Here is a 22322-nt window from a genome sequence, read left to right as displayed (position 1 = left end):
TTATCGTAATCCAAAATTAAGTTAGCTAATCACAACAGATTTAAATCTAGAAATCTTAAAGGTACAGTAGCAAAAACAGCCTGTGTGAAGGTTAGCCAATCAGAACAGAGCTCATTTTAAATTTGGATTTATAGTTTATCCTACTTTACCTGCATACTATGGAAGCTTGTTGACTCTACTGAATAAAAAATAAAAAAGGTAATTGCAACTTTTTATCTCAAAATTCCGCCTTTTTTTTCTTGCATTTGGGAGTTATAATGTCAGAATAGAGAGATATACAGCCAGAATTCAGTCTACCCAAATGAAATGCAGAAAAATAAAGTCAGCAGAACGACGCTTCTGGAAGCCAGCGGTCCACTGAACAGCTGTTTCACGGGGTCCAGTGCCTGTAAAAGAAGAAGCAAGGCCATCAAGACCTTAGTAAGGCTTTATGACATCTTGAGCTGCTACTGGGTCTGTTTTTCTCTTCATCGTCTTTGGGTCTGATCACAAGACCTACTGCCTGTTAACACAAACACACACACACACACACACACACACACACACACAATATACAAAAAAGGAAAGAAAAAGATAAGTAGAACTTACCAGACAGCATTGTAGAGACGCTCCTCTTTCAGCTCAGTTTACCTACTTTAAGTTTAGTCTATAAAACTGGTGAAAAAAAAAAAAGTTTTTAAATCAACTCATCTACTACACTCCACCAGGATATCAACCTCTAGAGATCTAGTCATATTCAACATACATTTTACATGATTAATAATGCATTTTGTCCATATTAGTGGACAATAGCAGGGGTTCTGTGTCTTCATGAGCCCGTCGAAGCATAACATTTCAGATCAAAGCATTTATGAGTCTAAAAATTTGACTTTTGTTCCCATGATCACATGTTTTAATATTTATACTGAATAAAAAAGTATTGGTACTAAAAAGAAAAGAATGAAATTAAGCAATGGGTTAAGGGAGATTATTTATTATTTTAAAAAAAGAACTATATACAAAGCACAGCATAAAACATGAACAATAAAAGAAAGTAAACTATTGAACAAACAAGAACACACAAATCAATCAATACTAATTAACAACCAAATAACAATAAAAACTCTTAGGAAACATGGGGAAAACTAGAAATTAACAAGATTAAAAGTTACATGAAAGCATAAAACAACGTGAAACCAACTATATACACACAACAAAACCAAAGCAACAGCAACCTAAATAAAACAAACGCAGTGTGCTGCTCTTCTAGGGCTTCTCTCTCCACTGGAGAAAGAAGCCCCTCTGTACTATGGCTTTGCTAAATACCCCACGGAGCGTGAGCAGAAGCTGCCGCCTTCGCTGACTTCCTCCAGAGTGACTGTCTAAATAATGAACAAATACAAAAACACATTAACTACAAACAAAAGTTAAGAACTCAGAAACTGCAATGAAAACTGTAAAGGTAAAGCGTGTGCTCATACCTGGTTGCCCAGACAGCATATCTGTCCTACATGTCCTATGGTGTGGAGCTGTGCCACTCAAACAGGTCACAATCTGACACAGAACACCCCTGTTCAGCTCCTCTGAGAGCGCCAGAACCGGCCTGGTCTGCTCTTCTTCAGGCAGAGTGGGTGCAGCCTGGAGCACATCTACCAAATACAGGAAAAATTAGCATTTGCATACAGTTTTGAATGCATTTAGCAAAAACATGTTCATATTTATACACCTCGTTGAGCCCTCTTGGATCACCTGGGATTGGCAAGTCCAGATTGCCCGGTCTGGTATGTTGCCAATCTGTTGGTCTGACCGCTCTCTTGATCATCGTCCTGGCAAGAGGAGAGTCTGTAAAGAAAATCTAAAAAAAAAAACAAAAAAAAAAGAACAAGCGGTAATCTCATTGACTGTGCTAGTGATGAGCCGGTGAGTAAAAAAAATAAAATAAACTTACCTTGTGTTAATAATGATGATGATGATGATGATAATATGAGCCTCGGGCCCGAGCCGAGCGAGACCCGCGTGTAGGAAGCCAGCGTGTCACAGTTCTCCATCCGGGGCTACCTGGTTGATCTGGAAGTAGCATATGCACTTCTTTACTCATGCCGGTGCCGCTGCATTCACCTGAAACAATCAGGACAAACTCAATCACAAGTGAGTGCACTGGAGCTACAATGTCCCAAACATCACCAGCGAAGAGGGCAACAAGACTGCTGAGAAATCCAAGAGTGCGGAGAACTTGAGCCACGAATCACAGAGAGAACGAGCCGTCTGAACGATACTGCTGCTTCAAGGTATGTTAGCCATGCCAAAGAGCCAAATAGAAACATGACTGAACAGATATAACACGGACAATAGCTGCTGCCTCCTGGTTCGACTCTGTTCGGTCACTGGATCACATGTCGCATGTGTCGTCAGAGTTTGGCCCTGTCCAAGATGCAGCGAAGAACCATCTGTACAATGCATCACTATTGACATTTCTGGACAAGATACTGACATAATCAAGGCATCACAGAGCTGTTACAGTCCCATTCTGGTTATCGACATGATCAGTGCCTTGAAGCAGCAGTGGCTGGTTCAGACGGCTCGTTCTCTCTCTCTCATGGCTCAAGAACTCCGCACACGTGGAATAGACAGACCACCTCATGATCGATCGGCTTGGTGTTGTCCTCCACATGTGATGCTGTCGGACTAATAAAATGATTGGCATAAATATAAGCCCACAAGCCTCCTGGCTCATCAGGGACAGAGCCCATAGCAGCGATGTTCAGGTACCTGGCACATCTCTGCTCCGGTCCAAGACAAATCCATCTTCCTGGCACCTGTTTTCAATTTGCAACAACAGTTTTTATTATTAAATTATTAACTGTGTTCTTCAGAGAACACGTGTGTGAACGAGAAGACGGCCACACAGCTGCTTTATGGCAGAAGTATAAATGAGTGTGAAGCTGCATTCATTACATCTACACAAACACCCACACATGAATCGAGCACGATTTACTATTTCGTTCCCTCGATTTGCTCAATCATGCGCACGATATGAAAAAATACTATAGTAATTTGTATACTACAGTGTTTTTGAACCATGGGGCTCTGTATATCTACACAAATAAAACTCAAGTTTCTGGTCTTACAGTTTTTGTAATAATCGCTAGGACAGATTTGTCAAGAATTTGGCCATGCTTTCAAAACACTAAGTTACACACAGTTTTCCTAAGAAATAACGTTTAAAAAAAAAAAAAAACAAGACATCAGCGCGAGTAATAAAGAAAATGCGGTTCACAATCAGAAAATAACGACATAACATTGAACAACCTCTGGTGTTGTTTTATGTAAACATGTTATTTACAATGATTTTGTGAATCTGCACTTACCTTCCCTTCGTCTGATGTAAATCTCTCAGAAAATACCGGATGCTGTCAGCGCGCGCAAGATTTGAATGGAGCACGAGCGGGAATAAACGACTCGAAACAACGTCGGGCTAGAAAATAGTTGATACAAAATAGAATAAAATTTGTGGTTATGTTCTGGCAAACATGGTTTTTAAAACAACTCTACGAACTCACATTTACCATTTAGATTTTCTCTCTCCGCCTCAGAACAGAACGCTCTCTGCTGCTGCGCGAAAGCGATTAGAATAAAAGACTAATTATATTGACGTGCACAGCTTGTGTTTGATGTTGAAAATGATGTTAAACTAAATTAGATTTAATTTGAAAGGTTAGTAGCATGAAACTTAGTATATTTACTAGTTGCCATATCAACACCATCGGCTGTATTTTCCTCAAGATAAAATACTAAAAAGCTTTAATTCCAATCTGTCTCTGTCTGATTCATCTCATCACATAAGATATCAGTAACTAAACCCGTTTATTTATTTATTTATTTATTTTTATATTTAACTTTAACATTAATATGTTACATACTCTTTTACATACTTTAAACAGCATTAATAGAGGGTCGTAACATACAGGAAATACGTCATCTAAGTAGACAAGTGGTCAAGTGCAAAGACCGTTTTTCCTGCTTAAAATTGGTCACTTTATCAATATCAATAAACATTTTCATTTGGCATTTTCATGTAGAAAAAGGAAATATACTTATTGAAAACATCTATTTATTTAAGTAGAAACTTGAACAAACACATTTATCTATTTTTTAATGTATTAAAAGTTTTATATTTAATAAAAAGTATTTTTTATTAAATTACTACATTTTTATTTACCGTCTGCGCCCGGACGCGTTCAAAGCATACTAAACCACGGATGCCAACACATGCGCAGTACAAATTTTTTCTGTACTTTTACCAGACATCGTAGCCGTTTCTCAATATGCATTCTTGTCTGTACTTGTGTTCTTGTGGACTTGTGAAACGTCATCAGTTGATTACTGTTCCAATTCAAAGTTCACATCTAGCCAAGTTCAAATCCCCGGATTAAACATGATATAATTTGTTTTTTGTATATCTAATCGTTGTAGCCTACTGAAGGGGGGTGGATTCTGGAAACCACTGCCGCTTCAATATACATCTTTTAAGTTATTAATCAACATTTATCTTTCTGATAAAGAAAGGCTTCTTCAATGTATGTTAAAGCATTTATTTTCCTTTTCAAACACTAGAAAATAATTTTGAATATCGTCTGTACCTCTCAGGAGCTGTGGACGGCGGCGGCGGCTGGAGCGGGCCTCGGCGGCGGCTGGAGCGGGCTCATTGGCAGTGAGGGCTGGCGAGGGGTCTGAAAACGGGGTCCAGTCCATCCCCTCATACTCAACCAAAAGACCCACTGACACTGGAACGGGCTGCGCGGAGGCAGAAAACTCAGGAGACTGGGGCTGCGCGGAGGCAGAAAACTCAGGAGACTGGGGCTGCGCGGAGGCAGAAAACTCAGGAGACTGGGGCTGCGCGGAGGCAGAAAACTCAGGAGACTGGGGCTGCGCGGAGGCAGAAAACTCAGGAGACTGGGGCTGCGCGGAGGCAGAAAACTCAGGAGACTGGGGCTGCGCGGAGGCAGAAAACTCAGGAGACTGGGGCTGCGCGGAGGCAGAAAACTCAGGAGACTGGGGCTGCGCGGAGGCAGAAAACTCAGGAGACTGGGGCTGCGCGGAGGCAGAAAACTCAGGAGACTGGGGCTGCGCGGAGGCAGAAAACTCAGGAGACTGGGGCTGCGCGGAGGCAGAAAACTCAGGAGACTGGGGCTGCGCGGAGGCAGAAAACTCAGGAGACTGGGGCTGCGCGGAGGCAGAAAACTCAGGAGACTGGGGCTGCGCGGAGGCAGAAAACTCAGGAGACTGGGGCTGCGCGGAGGCAGAAAACTCAGGAGACTGGGGCTGCGCGGAGGCAGAAAACTCAGGAGACTGGGGCTGCGCGGAGGCAGAAAACTCAGGAGACTGGGGCTGCGCGGAGGCAGAAAACTCAGGAGACTGGGGCTGCGCGGAGGCAGAAAACTCAGGAGACTGGGGCTGCGCGGAGGCAGAAAACTCAGGAGACTGGGGCTGCGCGGAGGCAGAAAACTCAGGAGACTGGGGCTGCGCGGAGGCAGAAAACTCAGGAGACTGGGGCTGCGCGGAGGCAGAAAACTCAGGAGACTGGGGCTGCGCGGAGGCAGAAAACTCAGGAGACTGGGGCTGCGCGGAGGCAGAAAACTCAGGAGACTGGGGCTGCGCGGAGGCAGAAAACTCAGGAGACTGGGGCTGCGCGGAGGCAGAAAACTCAGGAGACTGAGGTTGCTTGGCGGCCTTCTTCCTTTTCCTCTTTAGCCGTTTGGGCCCAGCGGAGGAATTTTTGTTGGCCATGCGAGGTTTTGGGTCCGGCAGGACACCGGGGAAAAGCTCACTGGAGAGGCAGGCGGAGGAAGATGGAGATTGACGAACCGGCACGGGAGAAGCGGGGACCTCGGAAATGAAGAATAAACCCATCTTCCTTGTAGACTTCCAAGCTGTTTAGGTCCGTTATTCTGTTACGTGCTGTGCTGCATAGATGAGGCGAATACAGAAATCCACAATTATATGGGCTTTATTGAACAGTCCAGGAACTAAGAAACAGCATGAACAGACATATCAAACAAGATAACGGACAAGGAGTGCAGGGAATGAGTCCAAAAGGGAGTGCTGACAAGGACAACAGGTGCTGGGAATCCGGGGAGATGGCGGGAAGACTGATGAGGGAAGTGCAGACAGGTGTGCGGAACAGGAGGATTCTGGGAACTGGAGTCCGGGAAGGCGTGGATGTAACAATATTAATATGTTTAATATTTTTTAAATATAAACAAAAAGAGGCAGGGTTGTTTAATATTTCGTTTTGTTATAAATACTATATATGCAGACATTGAAGATAATCAGTGAACGCGTTCCTGAACCACATTTGTGAGGCTATTAATATATTTTTTTTGTTCGTTTGTTTGTTTGTTTTTTAAATAAATTGAAAAGAGGCAGAGTGGTGTTTTATAACACATTTTGTTTTATTGTTGTCTAAAATATACACAGAGATAACCGGAGAGCTGAGTGACATTATCAAGTATGCTGCTGTGCCATTTGCTGAATCACCGGACTTGTGTTCTCCCGTTCACGGGAGTCCGTTCTCCTGAGTTGAACTTGCCAAGTCCTAACTACCAAGGATGCAACTCTGAACTTTGCGAACTTGGTATTGAGAAACGCCTCGTGTCATCAACCGGACATTCGCTGTGCAGGATCGGAGAAGAAAAATAGTGCATTCACCATTGCAACATAGTTCAGAAGATACACCAAGAGAACAGGAAGTGTTTACTCGTCTTGTTTTTGAATCGCTCTTTACACACTCTTCTTCGACGACTGCGGATTGCGCTCAGTACTGTGCGTATTGCTGTCCGCACGATCTCGAAATTTGAGAAGGGTCTGGCTGCCAGACCATGGGCGAGTGGAGCTCCACTCTCGAACAGGAAATACGTCACCTCCACTTGTGTTTTACTAACGTCTACACCTACCCCAACCCTAAACCTACCCTTACAATAATGCAAATACAGTAATTAAATGACGCAATATTGATGTGCGCATGCCCAGCGGCCACAGTAGCTAGCTCCTCTAGTGGAGGTGACGTATTTCCGCCCTTAAGTGGAACTCCACACGCTGCAGCCAGCCCCTAAGGCGACATTTGGGCTGCACGCGGACGGGGCGTGCGGCCGGCCGCGAGTATACCCGGGGCTTAAGTTACCGAAAGCGAAACCACAAACAAAACACTCGAACTGTATGACATGACAGACAACTAGTTGTCCAGTTCCGTTCACACAGCTCAAATATTCCGAGAATGCAGTTGTGAGTCCTGAAAATGTACGGGTGTGAGTTCGGTTATAGAATGCGTAAATAACCGTACTGTATGTGAACATAACCATATTAAGGACTCAAAGACAGGAGTGACTACCGTATTCTGCTGCTGTGTGAATGTGGCCTGAAAAAGCTCAAAATTATGATGTTGAAAAAAATGCCACAAAGTTTTTTTTGTTTGTTTTTTTTTTTTTTTTTTTACAAACATAAGACTGACCTAGCAACAGAAGGCATATAAACGATTAAATACAACTAACCTTTGTTCCAGTAATGGCTCGGTTGAGTTTGGGTACTGAAAAAATGGCACATATATGTGTGTCGTCATATGTGGACATAGCCTACCTTGGTCTTCCCTTCAGGACCATCTGTCACTTCATCCACTGTAATGTAAATTACAAAGAGAAAAATGTTATTGTTATTTAGATATTTTATTAAAAACATTTTCCATTTTGTTTCCTCCTACTAGTTCTAGGCTTAAACCCCAAGGGAATACTCAGTTTCGAATAACTGAGTATCCACTGAAATTGACATTACACAGGACAACATGTTGTATTTATTTAGCACTTACAATTAATTATATCTATGTCCAGTTACCGAACCATTAGTAACATGTCAGATTTTAAATTAGAAAAGCCATTAGAAATTAATTTTCACCAACAATGAATGCATGTAAAAAATAAAATTAAGATATTAGCAAGGTATTTATTTATCTCTCTATTAGACATGAAAATTACACTTTTGGTTTCACAATAACATAGTGAAACATAGTCATATTTATATTGTTTGATGCCACAATACCAAATTCTCTGTGATTTCAAAGCCTTTCAAATGTTTAACAAAAAAGTAAAAATACTCAAATGGTTTTTGAAATTAACATTTTTACTAAAATTAGCAGATATAATTACCTACTTGCCTTACCTTCTAACAGATGATGTTTTCTTTTTTATTAAAACCATAAAGATCAAGTTATACCAAAAAAAAAGTAAATTTACATAAATTAACCTTAGATTGTATTAATTACAATCATCCCTTAACTACTTCGTGATAATATAGTGGCCTCTAAACTTCTATTTAAACTGACCAGTAATTCATTACAACATTGTTTACTTGTAACTGCTGAAGCTAAACCTTGACCCCCATTGGCCTGCCCCAACGTCCTACTATTGGTTGAACCACAATGATTGATATGTTTTGAACAAAGTCAATGCCATCACACTCACCAACAATCGGTTTTGCTGTACTTTTGCTAAACAACCGAACTCGCTGGAGTGCACACTATTGGGAATCTGTGTTGCAGATTTTGGCACATTTGTCAGAAGGAAACTTTAGAGTCTAGAAAGTCATTGTAGCTAAAGACACAAGTCTCACCATGTATTTCAAATCCGAGAATGATCTAATTATTTTTAGATGATGCTATTTAATTTTTTAGAGACTTTCTATTTGTGCAAACCACAGAAAACATGAGGTATGAACTGAAACATCTAGTTTGTTTCTGCTAATTGTCTGTAAGGGCAGAATTTTCAAACCCAACTTTTGCCTACAGCTCAGACGTAACCATGAGAAATGTGCAAAAAAAAAAAAAAGATTTAATTTGTTAAATATTTAAGTACTTCAGTAATTTATTTTTGTTGAATACTATGCTGCCTATGTGTGGATCAGATACCCTCGGATTTCATCCAAAATATCTTAAATTGTGTTCCGAAGACGAACGAAGTGTTACCAAAAGAAAGATTACCTTAAAAGAGAAATGATCTAAATGTTGCTGTGTCATCAATGAATGTGTGTATATTTGCTCTGTATTAGTAAATTACGACCATTTTTCAGATATAGTGTATTGTGTAAATCTGCGTATCTATTTATGCTTACCAAAAAAATCCAGCTCTTGGCAAGGTGTCAAGACCTTTCCATGTCCGTGATGGCTCGGGTGCTGACAATACAATGCAGAATCATATTTTTAATAATATACTTAAAATAGCGTATGCTTACCTTCATTGCTAGTTTTTATAGGAACACCCACCTGGAGGGTAAAACAAGGCCAAATTCAATATACACCTTTTTGATGATGCATACTATATATACAGGTCGAGCAAGCAGATGAGCCTAGAACATAAATGCAACGCACAGTTTGAGTTTGTCGGTAGGCATTGCATTTATGTTCTAGGCTCATCTGCTTGCCCAGTTAGTGTGTGGCGTTCATATTCTGGGCTCATCTGCTCGCCTGTATATACAGTAGTATGCATCATGGATAAACTGTATAAAGAAATGGATCTGTCAATCTCACTGTTTTATTACTTTAAGCTACTTAAGGTGAATACTCTACTGTTTAGTGATTGAAATACTGCAGCAGGTGCTGTTTATGGATCACAAGTGCCAGAAACGTGCATTTTACTCACAAATATTTTGTTTACCTTTTTTGAGACGCAATTGACAGGCCTGTCCTGCAGTTCTATGGATGTTTTGCCCTCCAGGTCTCTGCTCCAGTCACCTGACTGAAAACTATGAGTAAGAAAATAGCCTGTTGAGTAAAGAAATAAAAGAAAATCAACATAAGAATAATTGCTTTATTCCAACCCTAGCAAAGATTTACATGATTATAATATTGAGTGCATAACACACACTACTGTTCATAAGTTTGGGCCTGTAAGATTTGTTTAATGTTTTTGAAAGAATTCACTTGTACTTTCCAAGGGTACATTCCTTGTATTTGATCAAAAATACAATATAAACAGTAATATTTAAATTATTACAATTTAAAATAACTAGCATTACAATTTGTAATTTATTCCTGTGATCAAAGCTGAATTTTCAGCATCATTACTCCAAGCTTTTGATCGGTAATGTGAAATGCTACAATGTTGGCCTGACGAAGAGCTTCTGTAATAATAAACAAGGTAAACAATACCGTGTTTCTCGATGGATAGCATGGGTTTCATGTTTACCCCCTTGTATTTAGATAATTAAAGAGTTTTAGGGCACAAGGACATGTCCATGTAGCATGTTAATCTAACCACAAAACGGCTTACTCTGAGTCTGCACTGTTACCCGCTAAAATGTCATGGTTCCTACACATGATAACAAATAATGTACATAAGCGACTTTGCGCACCTCCGGGCGGGTGCCACCTCACCCGTTTCTAGTTTCGCACCACCACCGTTCAGTTTGGTATATGCCCTCCGTTCCTTCCACGATGCCCAGGACGGCGCATCGTCTCCGGCCTGGCTTCTGGGAGTTACCCAAGCTCCCAGAACCACCACCATACAGTTTGGTATATGCCCTCCGTCTCCTTCCACGATGCCCAGGACGGCGCATCGTCTCCGGCCTCGTCCCTGGAGGTGAGCCCATCCTCCGGGCGGGTGCACCATAACCCGTTTCTAATTTCGCACCACCACCATACAGTTTGGTATATGCCCTCCGTTCCTTCCACGATGCCCAGGACGGCGCATCGTCTCCGGCCTCGCTTCTGGGAGTTCCCCAAGCTCCCAGAACCACCACCATACAGTTTGGTATATGCCCTCCGTTCCTTCCACGATGCCCAGGACGGCGCATCGTCTCCGGCCTCGTCCCTGGAGGTAGGCCGATCCTCCGGGCGGGGTGAGTGCACACCAAAAGACTTAGTGCAATTTTCGAGCACGGACTCGTTTTTTTGACAAAGTCCGAGAGAGCACATTCTCCCCAGTACCGCGATGGCCTCGTTTCGACGCTTCTGCGCTAGACTCGAGTTCCAGACCGGGGCTCAATCCGACGGCGCCCGGGGACAGGCCATCTCGGTCGGATAGGAAAAGCAGCATGTAACCCCTGGATCTTTAGAAAAAATAAAATAAACTTACCTTGTGTTAATAATGATGATGATGATGATGATGATATGAGCCTCGGGCCCGAGCAGAGCGAGACCCGCGTGTAGGAAGCCAGCGTGTCACAGTTCTCCATCCGGGGCTACCTGGTTGATCTGGAAGTAGCATATGCACTTCTTTACTCATGCCGGTGCCGCTGCATTCACCTGAAACAATCAGGACAAACTCAATCACAAGTGAGTGCACTGGAGCTACAATGTCCCAAACATCACCAGCGAAGAGGGCAACAAGACTGCTGAGAAATCCAAGAGTGCGGAGAACTTGAGCCACGAATCACAGAGAGAACGAGCCGTCTGAACGATACTGCTGCTTCAAGGTATGTTAGCCATGCCAAAGAGCCAAATAGAAACATGACTGAACAGATATAACACGGACAATAGCTGCTGCCTCCTGGTTCGACTCTGTTCGGTCACTGGATCACATGTCGCATGTGTCGTCAGAGTTTGGCCCTGTCCAAGATGCAGCGAAGAACCATCTGTACAATGCATCACTATTGACATTTCTGGACAAGATACTGACATAATCAAGGCATCACAGAGCTGTTACAGTCCCATTCTGGTTATCGACATGATCAGTGCCTTGAAGCAGCAGTGGCTGGTTCAGACGGCTCGTTCTCTCTCTCTCATGGCTCAAGAACTCCGCACACGTGGAATAGACAGACCACCTCATGATCGATCGGCTTGGTGTTGTCCTCCACATGTGATGCTGTCGGACTAATAAAATGATTGGCATAAATATAAACCCACAAGCCTCCTGGCTCATCAGGGACAGAGCCCATAGCAGCGATGTTCAGGTACCTGGCACATCTCTGCTCCGGTCCAAGACAAATCCATCTTCCTGGCACCTGTTTTCAATTTGCAACAACAGTTTTTATTATTAAATTATTAACTGTGTTCTTCAGAGAACACGTGTGTGAACGAGAAGACGGCCACACAGCTGCTTTATGGCAGAAGTATAAATGAGTGTGAAGCTGCATTCATTACATCTACACAAACACCCACACATGAATCGAGCACGATTTACTATTTCGTTCCCTCGATTTGCTCAATCATGCGCACGATATGAAAAAATACTATAGTAATTTGTATACTACAGTGTTTTTGAACCATGGGGCTCTGTATATCTACACAAATAAAACTCAAGTTTCTGGTCTTACAGTTTTTGTAATAATCGCTAGGACAGATTTGTCAAGAATTTGGCCATGCTTTCAAAACACTAAGTTACACACAGTTTTCCTAAGAAATAACGTTTAAAAAAAAAAAAAACAAGACATCAGCGCGAGTAATAAAGAAAATGCGGTTCACAATCAGAAAATAACGACATAACATTGAACAACCTCTGGTGTTGTTTTATGTAAACATGTTATTTACAATGATTTTGTGAATCTGCACTTACCTTCCCTTCGTCTGATGTAAATCTCTCAGAAAATACCGGATGCTGTCAGCGCGCGCAAGATTTGAATGGAGCACGAGCGGGAATAAACGACTCGAAACAACGTCGGGCTAGAAAATAGTTGATACAAAATAGAATAAAATTTGTGGTTATGTTCTGGCAAACATGGTTTTTAAAACAACTCTACGAACTCACATTTACCATTTAGATTTTCTCTCTCCGCCTCAGAACAGAACGCTCTCTGCTGCTGCGCGAAAGCGATTAGAATAAAAGACTAATTATATTGACGTGCACAGCTTGTGTTTGATGTTGAAAATGATAAAACTAAATTAGATTTAATTTGAAAGGTTAGTAGCATGAAACTTAGTATATTTACTAGTTGCCATATCAACACCATCGGCTGTATTTTCCTCAAGATAAAATACTAAAAAGCTTTAATTCCAATCTGTCTCTGTCTGATTCATCTCATCACATAAGATATCAGTAACTAAACCCGTTTATTTATTTATTTATTTATTTTTATATTTAACTTTAACATTAATATGTTACATACTCTTTTACATACTTTAAACAGCATTAATAGAGGGTCGTAACATACAGGAAATACGTCATCTAAGTAGACAAGTGGTCAAGTGCAAAGACCGTTTTTCCTGCTTAAAATTGGTCACTTTATCAATATCAATAAACATTTTCATTTGGCATTTTCATGTAGAAAAAGGAAATATACTTATTGAAAACATCTATTTATTTAAGTAGAAACTTGAACAAACACATTTATCTATTTTTTAATGTATTAAAAGTTTTATATTTAATAAAAAGTATTTTTTATTAAATTATTACATTTTTATTTACCGTCTGCGCCCGGACGCGTTCAAAGCATACTAAACCACGGATGCCAACACATGCGCAGTACAAATTTTTTCTGTACTTTTACCAGACATCGTAGCCGTTTCTCAATATGCATTCTTGTCTGTACTTGTGTTCTTGTGGACTTGTGAAACGTCATCAGTTGATTACTGTTCCAATTCAAAGTTCACATCTAGCCAAGTTCAAATCCCCGGATTAAACATGATATAATTTGTTTTTTGTATATCTAATCGTTGTAGCCTACTGAAGGGGGGGTGGATTCTGGAAACCACTGCCGCTTCAATATACATCTTTTAAGTTATTAATCAACATTTATCTTTCTGATAAAGAAAGGCTTCTTCAATGTATGTTAGAGCATTTATTTTCCTTTTCAAACACTAGAAAATAATTTTGAATATCGTCTGTACCTCTCAGGAGCTGTGGACGGCGGCGGCGGCTGGAGCGGGCCTCGGCGGCGGCTGGAGCGGGCCTCGGCGGCGGCTGGAGCGGGCCTCGGCGGCGGCTGGAGCGGGCCTCGGCGGCGGCTGGAGCGGGCCTTGGCGGCGGCGGCGGCTGGAGCGGGCTCGTTGGCAGTGAGGGCTGGCGAGGGGTCTGAAAACGGGGTCCAGTCCATCCCCTCATACTCAACCAAAAGACCCACTGACACTGGAACGGGCTGCGCGGAGGCAGAAAACTCAGGAGACTGGGGCTGCGCGGAGGCAGAAAACTCAGGAGACTGAGGTTGCTTGGCGGCCTTCTTCCTTTTCCTCTTTAGCCGTTTGGGCCCAGCGGAGGAATTTTTGTTGGCCATGCGGGGTTTTGGGTCCGGCAGGACACCGGGGAAAAGCTCACTGGAGAGGCAGGCGGAGGAAGATGGAGATTGACGAACCGGCACGGGAGAAGCGGGGACCTCGGAAATGAAGAATAAACCCATCTTCCTTGTAGACTTCCAAGCTGTTTAGGTCCGTTATTCTGTTACGTGCTGTGCTGCATAGATGAGGCGAATACAGAAATCCACAATTATATGGGCTTTATTGAACAGTCCAGGAACTAAGAAACAGCATGAACAGACATATCAAACAAGATAACGGACAAGGAGTGCAGGGAATGAGTCCAAAAGGGAGTGCTGACAAGGACAACAGGTGCTGGGAATCCGGGGAGATGGCGGGAAGACTGATGAGGGAAGTGCAGACAGGTGTGCGGAACAGGAGGATTCTGGGAACTGGAGTCCGGGAAGGCGTGGATGTAACAATATTAATATGTTTAATATTTTTTAAATATAAACAAAAAGAGGCAGGGTTGTTTAATATTTCGTTTTGTTATAAATACTATATATGCAGACATTGAAGATAATCAGTGAACACGTTCCTGAACCACATTTGTGAGGCTATTAATATATTTTTTTTGTTCGTTTGTTTGTTTGTTTTTTAAATAAATTGAAAAGAGGCAGAGTGGTGTTTTATAACACATTTTGTTTTATTGTTGTCTAAAATATACACAGAGATAACCGGAGAGCTGAGTGACATTATCAAGTATGCTGCTGTGCCATTTGCTGAATCACCGGACTTGTGTTCTCCCGTTCACGGGAGTCCGTTCTCCTGAGTTGAACTTGCCAAGTCCTAACTACCAAGGATGCAACTCTGAACTTTGCGAACTTGGTATTGAGAAACGCCTCGTGTCATCAACCGGACATTCGCTGTGCAGGATCGGAGAAGAAAAATAGTGCATTCACCATTGCAACATAGTTCAGAAGATACACCAAGAGAACAGGAAGTGTTTACTCGTCTTGTTTTTGAATCGCTCTTTACACACTCTTCTTCGACGACTGCAGATTGCGCTCAGTACTGTGCGTATTGCTGTCCGCACGATCTCGAAATTTGAGAAGGGTCTGGCTGCCAGACCATGGGCGAGTGGAGCTCCACTCTCGAACAGGAAATACGTCACCTCCACTTGTGTTTTACTAACGTCTACACCTACCCCAACCCTAAACCTACCCTTACAATAATGCAAATACAGTAATTAAATGACGCAATATTGATGTGCGCATGCCCAGCGGCCACAGTAGCTAGCTCCTCTAGTGGAGGTGACGTATTTCCGCCCTTAAGTGGAACTCCACACGCTGCAGCCAGCCCCTAAGGCGACATTTGGGCTGCACGCGGACGGGGCGTGCGGCCGGCCGCGAGTATACCCGGGGCTTAAGTTACCGAAAGCGAAACCACAAACAAAACACTCGAACTGTATGACATGACAGACAACTAGTTGTCCAGTTCCGTTCACACAGCTCAAATATTCCGAGAATGCAGTTGTGAGTCCTGAAAATGTACGGGTGTGAGTTCGGTTATAGAATGCGGTTGAATGCGTAAATAACCGTACTGTATGTGAACATAACCATATTAAGGACTCAAAGACAGGAGTGACTACCATATTCTGCTGCTGTGTGAATGTGGCCTGAAAAAGCTCAAAATTATGATGTTGAAAAAAATGCCACAAAGTTTTTTTTGTTTGTTTTTTTTTTTTTTTTTTACAAACATAAGACTGACCTAGCAACAGAAGGCATATAAACGATTAAATACAACTAACCTTTGTTCCAGTAATGGCTCGGTTGAGTTTGGGTACTGAAAAAATGGCACATATATGTGTGTCGTCATATGTGGACATAGCCTACCTTGGTCTTCCCTTCAGGACCATCTGTCACTTCATCCACTGTAATGTAAATTACAAAGAGAAAAATGTTATTGTTATTTAGATATTTTATTAAAAACATTTTCCATTTTGTTTCCTCCTACTAGTTCTAGGCTTAAACCCCAAGGGAATACTCAGTTTCGAATAACTGAGTATCCACTGAAATTGACATTACACAGGACAACATGTTGTATTTATTTAGCACTTACAATTAATTATATCTATGTCCAGTTACCGAACCATTAGTAACATGTCAGATTTTAAATTAGAAAAGCCATTAGAAATTAATTTTCACCAACAATGAATGCATGTAAAAAATAAAATTAAGATATTAGCAAGGTATTTATTTATCTCTCTATTAGACATGAAAATTACACTTTTGGTTTCACAATAACATAGTGAAACATAGTCATATTTATATTGTTTGATGCCACAATACCAAATTCTCTGTGATTTCAAAGCCTTTCAAATGTTTAACAAAAAAGTAAAAATACTCAAATGGTTTTTGAAATTAACATTTTTACTAAAATTAGCAGATATAATTACCTACTTGCCTTACCTTCTAACAGATGATGTTTTCTTTTTTATTAAAACCATAAAGATCAAGTTATACCAAAAAAAAAGTAAATTTACATAAATTAACCTTAGATTGTATTAATTACAATCATCCCTTAACTACTTCGTGATAATATAGTGGCCTCTAAACTTCTATTTAAACTGACCAGTAATTCATTACAACATTGTTTACTTGTAACTGCTGAAGCTAAACCTTGACCCCCATTGGCCTGCCCCAACGTCCTACTATTGGTTGAACCACAATGATTGATATGTTTTGAACAAAGTCAATGCCATCACACTCACCAACAATCGGTTTTGCTGTACTTTTGCTAAACAACCGAACTCGCTGGAGTGCACACTATTGGGAATCTGTGTTGCAGATTTTGGCACATTTGTCAGAAGGAAACTTTAGAGTCTAGAAAGTCATTGTAGCTAAAGACACAAGTCTCACCATGTATTTCAAATCCGAGAATGATCTAATTATTTTTAGATGATGCTATTTAATTTTTCAGAGACTTTCTATTTGTGCAAACCACAGAAAACATGAGGTATGAACTGAAACATCTAGTTTGTTTCTGCTAATTGTCTGTAAGGGCAGAATTTTCAAACCCAACTTTTGCCTACAGCTCAGACGTAACCATGAGAAATGTGCAAAAAAAAAAAAGATTTAATTTGTTAAATATTTAAGTACTTCAGTAATTTATTTTTGTTGAATACTATGCTGCCTATGTGTGGATCAGATACCCTCGGATTTCATCCAAAATATCTTAAATTGTGTTCCGAAGACGAACGAAGTGTTACCAAAAGAAAGATTACCTTAAAAGAGAAATGATCTAAATGTTGCTGTGTCATCAATGAATGTGTGTATATTTGCTCTGTATTAGTAAATTACGACCATTTTTCAGATATAGTGTATTGTGTAAATCTGCGTATCTATTTATGCTTACCAAAAAAATCCAGCTCTTGGCAAGGTGTCAAGACCTTTCCATGTCCGTGATGGCTCGGGTGCTGACAATACAATGCAGAATCATATTTTTAATAATATACTTAAAATAGCGTATGCTTACCTTCATTGCTAGTTTTTATAGGAACACCCACCTGGAGGGTAAAACAAGGCCAAATTCAATATACACCTTTTTGATGATGCATACTATATATACAGGTCGAGCAAGCAGATGAGCCTAGAACATAAATGCAACGCACAGTTTGAGTTTGTCGGTAGGCATTGCATTTATGTTCTAGGCTCATCTGCTTGCCCAGTTAGTGTGTGGCGTTCATATTCTGGGCTCATCTGCTCGCCTGTATATACAGTAGTATGCATCATGGATAAACTGTATAAAGAAATGGATCTGTCAATCTCACTGTTTTATTACTTTAAGCTACTTAAGGTGAATACTCTACTGTTTAGTGATTGAAATACTGCAGCAGGTGCTGTTTATGGATCACAAGTGCCAGAAACGTGCATTTTACTCACAAATATTTTGTTTACCTTTTTTGAGACGCAATTGACAGGCCTGTCCTGCAGTTCTATGGATGTTTTGCCCTCCAGGTCTCTGCTCCAGTCACCTGACTGAAAACTATGAGTAAGAAAATAGCCTGTTGAGTAAAGAAATAAAAGAAAATCAACATAAGAATAATTGCTTTATTCCAACCCTAGCAAAGATTTACATGATTATAATATTGAGTGCATAACACACACTACTGTTCATAAGTTTGGGCCTGTAAGATTTGTTTAATGTTTTTGAAAGAATTCACTTGTACTTTCCAAGGGTACATTCCTTGTATTTGATCAAAAATACAATATAAACAGTAATATTTAAATTATTACAATTTAAAATAACTAGCATTACAATTTGTAATTTATTCCTGTGATCAAAGCTGAATTTTCAGCATCATTACTCCAAGCTTTTGATCGGTAATGTGAAATGCTACAATGTTGGCCTGACGAAGAGCTTCTGTAATAATAAACAAGGTAAACAATACCGTGTTTCTCGATGGATAGCACGGGTTTCATGTTTACCCCCTTGTATTTAGATAATTAAAGAGTTTTAGGGCACAAGGACATGTCCATGTAGCATGTTAATCTAACCACAAAACGGCTTACTCTGAGTCTGCACTGTTACCCGCTAAAATGTCATGGTTCCTACACATGATAACAAATAATGTACATAAATAACGAACACATGTCAAAATGAAAAACACAGATACTTACAAGACCAAAAGCAGGAAAGAATTTGCTTCAACATTTGCTCTTGCTTGCTGTCCGACAGTTGTAAAATGGTGGAAATGTTCATCGCGAGATCTGGGAACAGTGATCTCTACTAACTAACAAGTCTCGCGTTGCCAGTAGTCATGTCTCAGTAGAGCCACAGTTGCCATCTAGCGGTTGAGAATTGTAATTGTCAATTTTTATGTAACTTAAAATTAAAGACAGTCATATAATGTGTGTAAAAAAAAATAAAAATAAATAATAATAATAATAATAATAAAATAAAAAAGTTTTTAGGCAAACTTTAAGTTGGCTTGAAAAAGCCGGTCCAGAAAGTTTGAAGTAGTTTTAAAAGTTTGAAGTTTGAAAGTTTGAAAGTTTAAGTTTTAGTTTAGTAGTTTAAAAGACAGACAGACAGACAGACAGATAGATAGATAGATAGATAGATAGATAGATAGATAGATAGATAGATAGAGTCAGGGTACTCTGAGTGGTTGCAAGGGTTTTATATGGTTGCTGGGGTTTTGCTTTGTGGTTGCTAAGGTACTAGGGGTGGTTGCTAGGGTGTTGCTATGTGGTTGCTAAGGTATTTTGGATGGTTGGTAGGGTGTTGCTATGCGGTTGCTAGGGTACTCAGGGTGGTTGCTAAGGTGTTGCTATACGGTTGCTAGGGTACTCGGGGTGGTTGCTAGGGTGTTGCTATGTGGTTGCTAGGGTACTCAGGGTGGTTGCTAAGGTGTTGCTATACGGTTGCTAAGGAATTCTGGGTGGTTGCTAGGGTGTTGCTAGGTTGTTCTAGGTGGTTGCTATGAGATGGTAGATAGATAGATCGATTTAGTTAGAAAGATATGATCGAAATAGTCAGATAGATAGAGAGATAGATAGAAATGGTCAGATGATAGATAGATAGATAGATAGATAGATAGATAGATAGATAGATAGATTAAATGAGTTTATGAGTTTGAATGAGTCTCAATGGTTTAGAAATAGTACATAGAATGGCAGCTAATGGAGTCTGATGAGTCTTTAGTCTGAGTTTGGTGGTTGTAGCTTGTACAGTCTAGGAGGAGTAGCATTTAGAAATTTAGTCTAAGAATCGGAAGAATAATAATAATAAGCTTAAATAGTAGATGAACAGTTTTTTAAAAGCCGTTTTTAATACCAATGTACTCGGCAAATGTGTTTATTTTAACCGTGCGGTGGGGCCGGATATTCTTTAATCGGTAATGACAAACGGAGACATAATTAATTTACAACATTAACAGGATGACTCGTTGAATTCATTTTGGGAGCGACGACTGAATGTATTTTTAGTCAAATGCCTGTATATAAGATTAGTACTGGCAAAGTTCAGAAGCTGTCATATATGTGAATCAACTTTATTGTTGGAAAAAAAAAAACGTGTCATGGATTTATTGCATTTTTGGGAAAAAATAATCCATTATATAATAAACATTTTAAAATCAAAATGTAGATTTGAATTTTTAATGTTTTTATAACCAAAAGATGCTATGTGAAAGTTTGAAACAGAAAATAGTGGTTTTCATCTTGCCACTTTCTTGGTAAAGAAAACAGCTTTTAACTCAAATTAATCAAAATCAGAGTTATAGCGTTTTGGAACCAAACTCTTCACATACATTGTAGAATGTGTATGATTGTGTGACACCAAAAATATGCTGTTTCAAATGTATGGGCGACTTGCATTTGATGGTAGCATATATAATGAATCCCACAAGCTTTGTGGCCGAAAATTAGGCTGCTTAACACTATTTTGGCTACACTAATTGCTGGTCTGAATCAGGGCTATAGTCAAGCTGTAAAAATTAGACTATAGATTGCCTCGATTTCGCCGGGTGGGCTAAAAGCAGACTGCACATAACCTATCAAATTCAGAGCTAAATCGTGACTACAGATAGACCATGTCATGAAATGTCACTTACATCTTGTAGATATCATTGACATTGCAAACATGATGGGATATCAATCATCTCATGCACTTCCTGTTCAAAAAATACAATAAATCAGGATTGACTATAGGTGGGCTACAAATAGCCGGTCTGACTACGAGCTAAATCGTGGCTACGCACAGCCTACGCAATAGAACGTCAAAGATATGAAACCAAACACCTTGTAATCAGTGTGGGCATGGCTCAGGATTCCAACCACTCAAAACAACATCATAACTGTTAATCATTTCGAGGCTAATGGTGCCTAATAAATAAATAAATAAATAAATAAATGAATGAATAAATAAATAAATAAATAAGTAAACATGATCAAATTGGTCTGTAAGGGCATAGAGTTTTGATGCTGTTTGTGTCTATTTATTTGCTTAAGTAACCCAAACAATAATGTGTCTGCCTGTTGTTTATCTGACAGGGTCCTGGTATGCTGACAATACATTAATAGGTCATTTTTCATAATTACAGCGCTGTTGCTAATGTGTTACACTGTTTCCAGTGTGATGTACTGCAACTCCAAGTCATTTTGCATGCAAATTATACATTAATATGACTTGAAAGTTACCAATGTCTCATTTGTCATCTGCCTTCATTCCTATTAAAGGAAAGACGTCAAGGTGCTCTGCAAGCATTGAGTAATAGATGCAATTCATGGGCTGTAAAGTATGATATTCTTGCTTACGTTCATGTCCTTGCACTTCAAGAAATGTTGTTGGAACTACAATCATAAAATTCCTAATAAATGTTAGTAAAGCAAGATGCCTGCACTTTTTAAGAATTTAGAAAATATAATAAATAATATAATTAATTAGGATAATTTGTTCAAACACCTTAAAACTTTTTTTAAATGAATACATCTTATTAGATTCAGTAACAATAAATCCAATGCACATAACAAGCACAGAAAACAAAATAGAAGAACAGAGGAATAAACCCAGAGACGTCAGGTAGTTTAACAAACAACACTACTGTGTAAGATGCACCTGTGTTTTCTCTTGAATGAGGAGGAATTGTTAGACTACTGAGAAGTGCACATGCAAAACCAAAATGGGCGTTTACCAATCAGTGGCCAGAGTTTCAAACATACCTGCATGATCTTGTGGTCATCAACTACAAATCACCGTTAGTTCAGTGTCACTGTGTAGGGGAATTTTACAATTAAAGACCCAAAAGGCCAGATATGATGAATGAAGATCAGGAGTCAAAAATAAATTGAAGAAAATTTTGTTGAAGAATAGTTTGCAGCCTCATCAGCAGAAGCCAGCTTCAAGTCTCACATGGAGTTCGTAGGCCGCTCTGCGTACATTCACATTTCCACTAACTACGTCATTACCACGGGTTAAAATGATTCGGATTGGCTAAGAAAAATAGACAAGATTAGGAATCTTCCACACATGGACAGATAGTCAGAAGCATATCTCCATTCGTCAGGATGCTGACAAGGGGACCCTGGATTTAGGTACTGGATGTCCTGTTGGGTCATGACATGACGTCTTCAGGTCTCCGGCCAAATGCCATCTGTCCATTGATACCAATACAGGACCTAGACACAGA

The 22322-nt window shown here is 40.2% G+C and overlaps 1 protein-coding gene and 1 long non-coding RNA gene across 4 annotated transcripts; both read right to left on the bottom strand.

Moving 5' to 3' along the window:
- Nucleotides 1-957: 957 nt before the first annotated feature.
- LOC127507913 (uncharacterized) lies at nt 958-8225 on the bottom strand. The gene is made up of 5 exons (XM_051885310.1): nt 8188-8225; nt 1928-5724; nt 1706-1834; nt 1461-1628; nt 958-1361 (listed from the first exon to the last, which is right to left on the bottom strand). The coding sequence occupies exons 1-2, from the start codon at nt 8223-8225 to the stop codon at nt 4623-4625; spliced, it is 1140 nt and encodes a 379-aa protein (XP_051741270.1). The 3' UTR covers nt 958-1361; nt 1461-1628; nt 1706-1834; nt 1928-4622.
- A 908-nt stretch (nt 8226-9133) lies between these two features.
- LOC127507962 (uncharacterized) lies at nt 9134-19453 on the bottom strand. Of its 3 annotated transcripts, none has more exons than XR_007928624.1 (3): nt 18811-19453; nt 18088-18194; nt 9134-9196 (listed from the first exon to the last, which is right to left on the bottom strand). It is a non-coding gene; the product is annotated as an uncharacterized LOC127507962 (long non-coding RNA). The 3 variants fall into 3 exon arrangements; XR_007928625.1 differs by lacking the exon at nt 18088-18194 and adding an exon at nt 9678-9784; XR_007928626.1 differs by lacking the exon at nt 9134-9196 and adding an exon at nt 17544-17606.
- Nucleotides 19454-22322: the final 2869 nt, after the last annotated feature.

The sequence above is a fragment of the Ctenopharyngodon idella genome, unplaced genomic scaffold, assembly GCF_019924925.1.
Source record: "Ctenopharyngodon idella isolate HZGC_01 unplaced genomic scaffold, HZGC01 HZGC01CH25, whole genome shotgun sequence".
Taxonomy (NCBI): Eukaryota; Metazoa; Chordata; class Actinopteri; order Cypriniformes; family Xenocyprididae; genus Ctenopharyngodon; species Ctenopharyngodon idella.
This window is presented reverse-complemented; position numbering and strand designations above follow the sequence as displayed.

What these genes read in the sequence shown, in the direction of transcription:
- LOC127507913 (XM_051885310.1), bottom strand. Translation starts at nt 8,225, where the DNA reads ATGGTTTTAATAAAAAAGAAAACATCATCTGTTAGAAG. An exon ending in AAAACATCATCTGTTAGAAG is followed by an intron (nt 5,725 to 8,187) that starts GTAAGGCAAGTA and finishes AAACGGCTAAAG; the next exon opens with AGGAAAAGGAAGAAGGCCGC.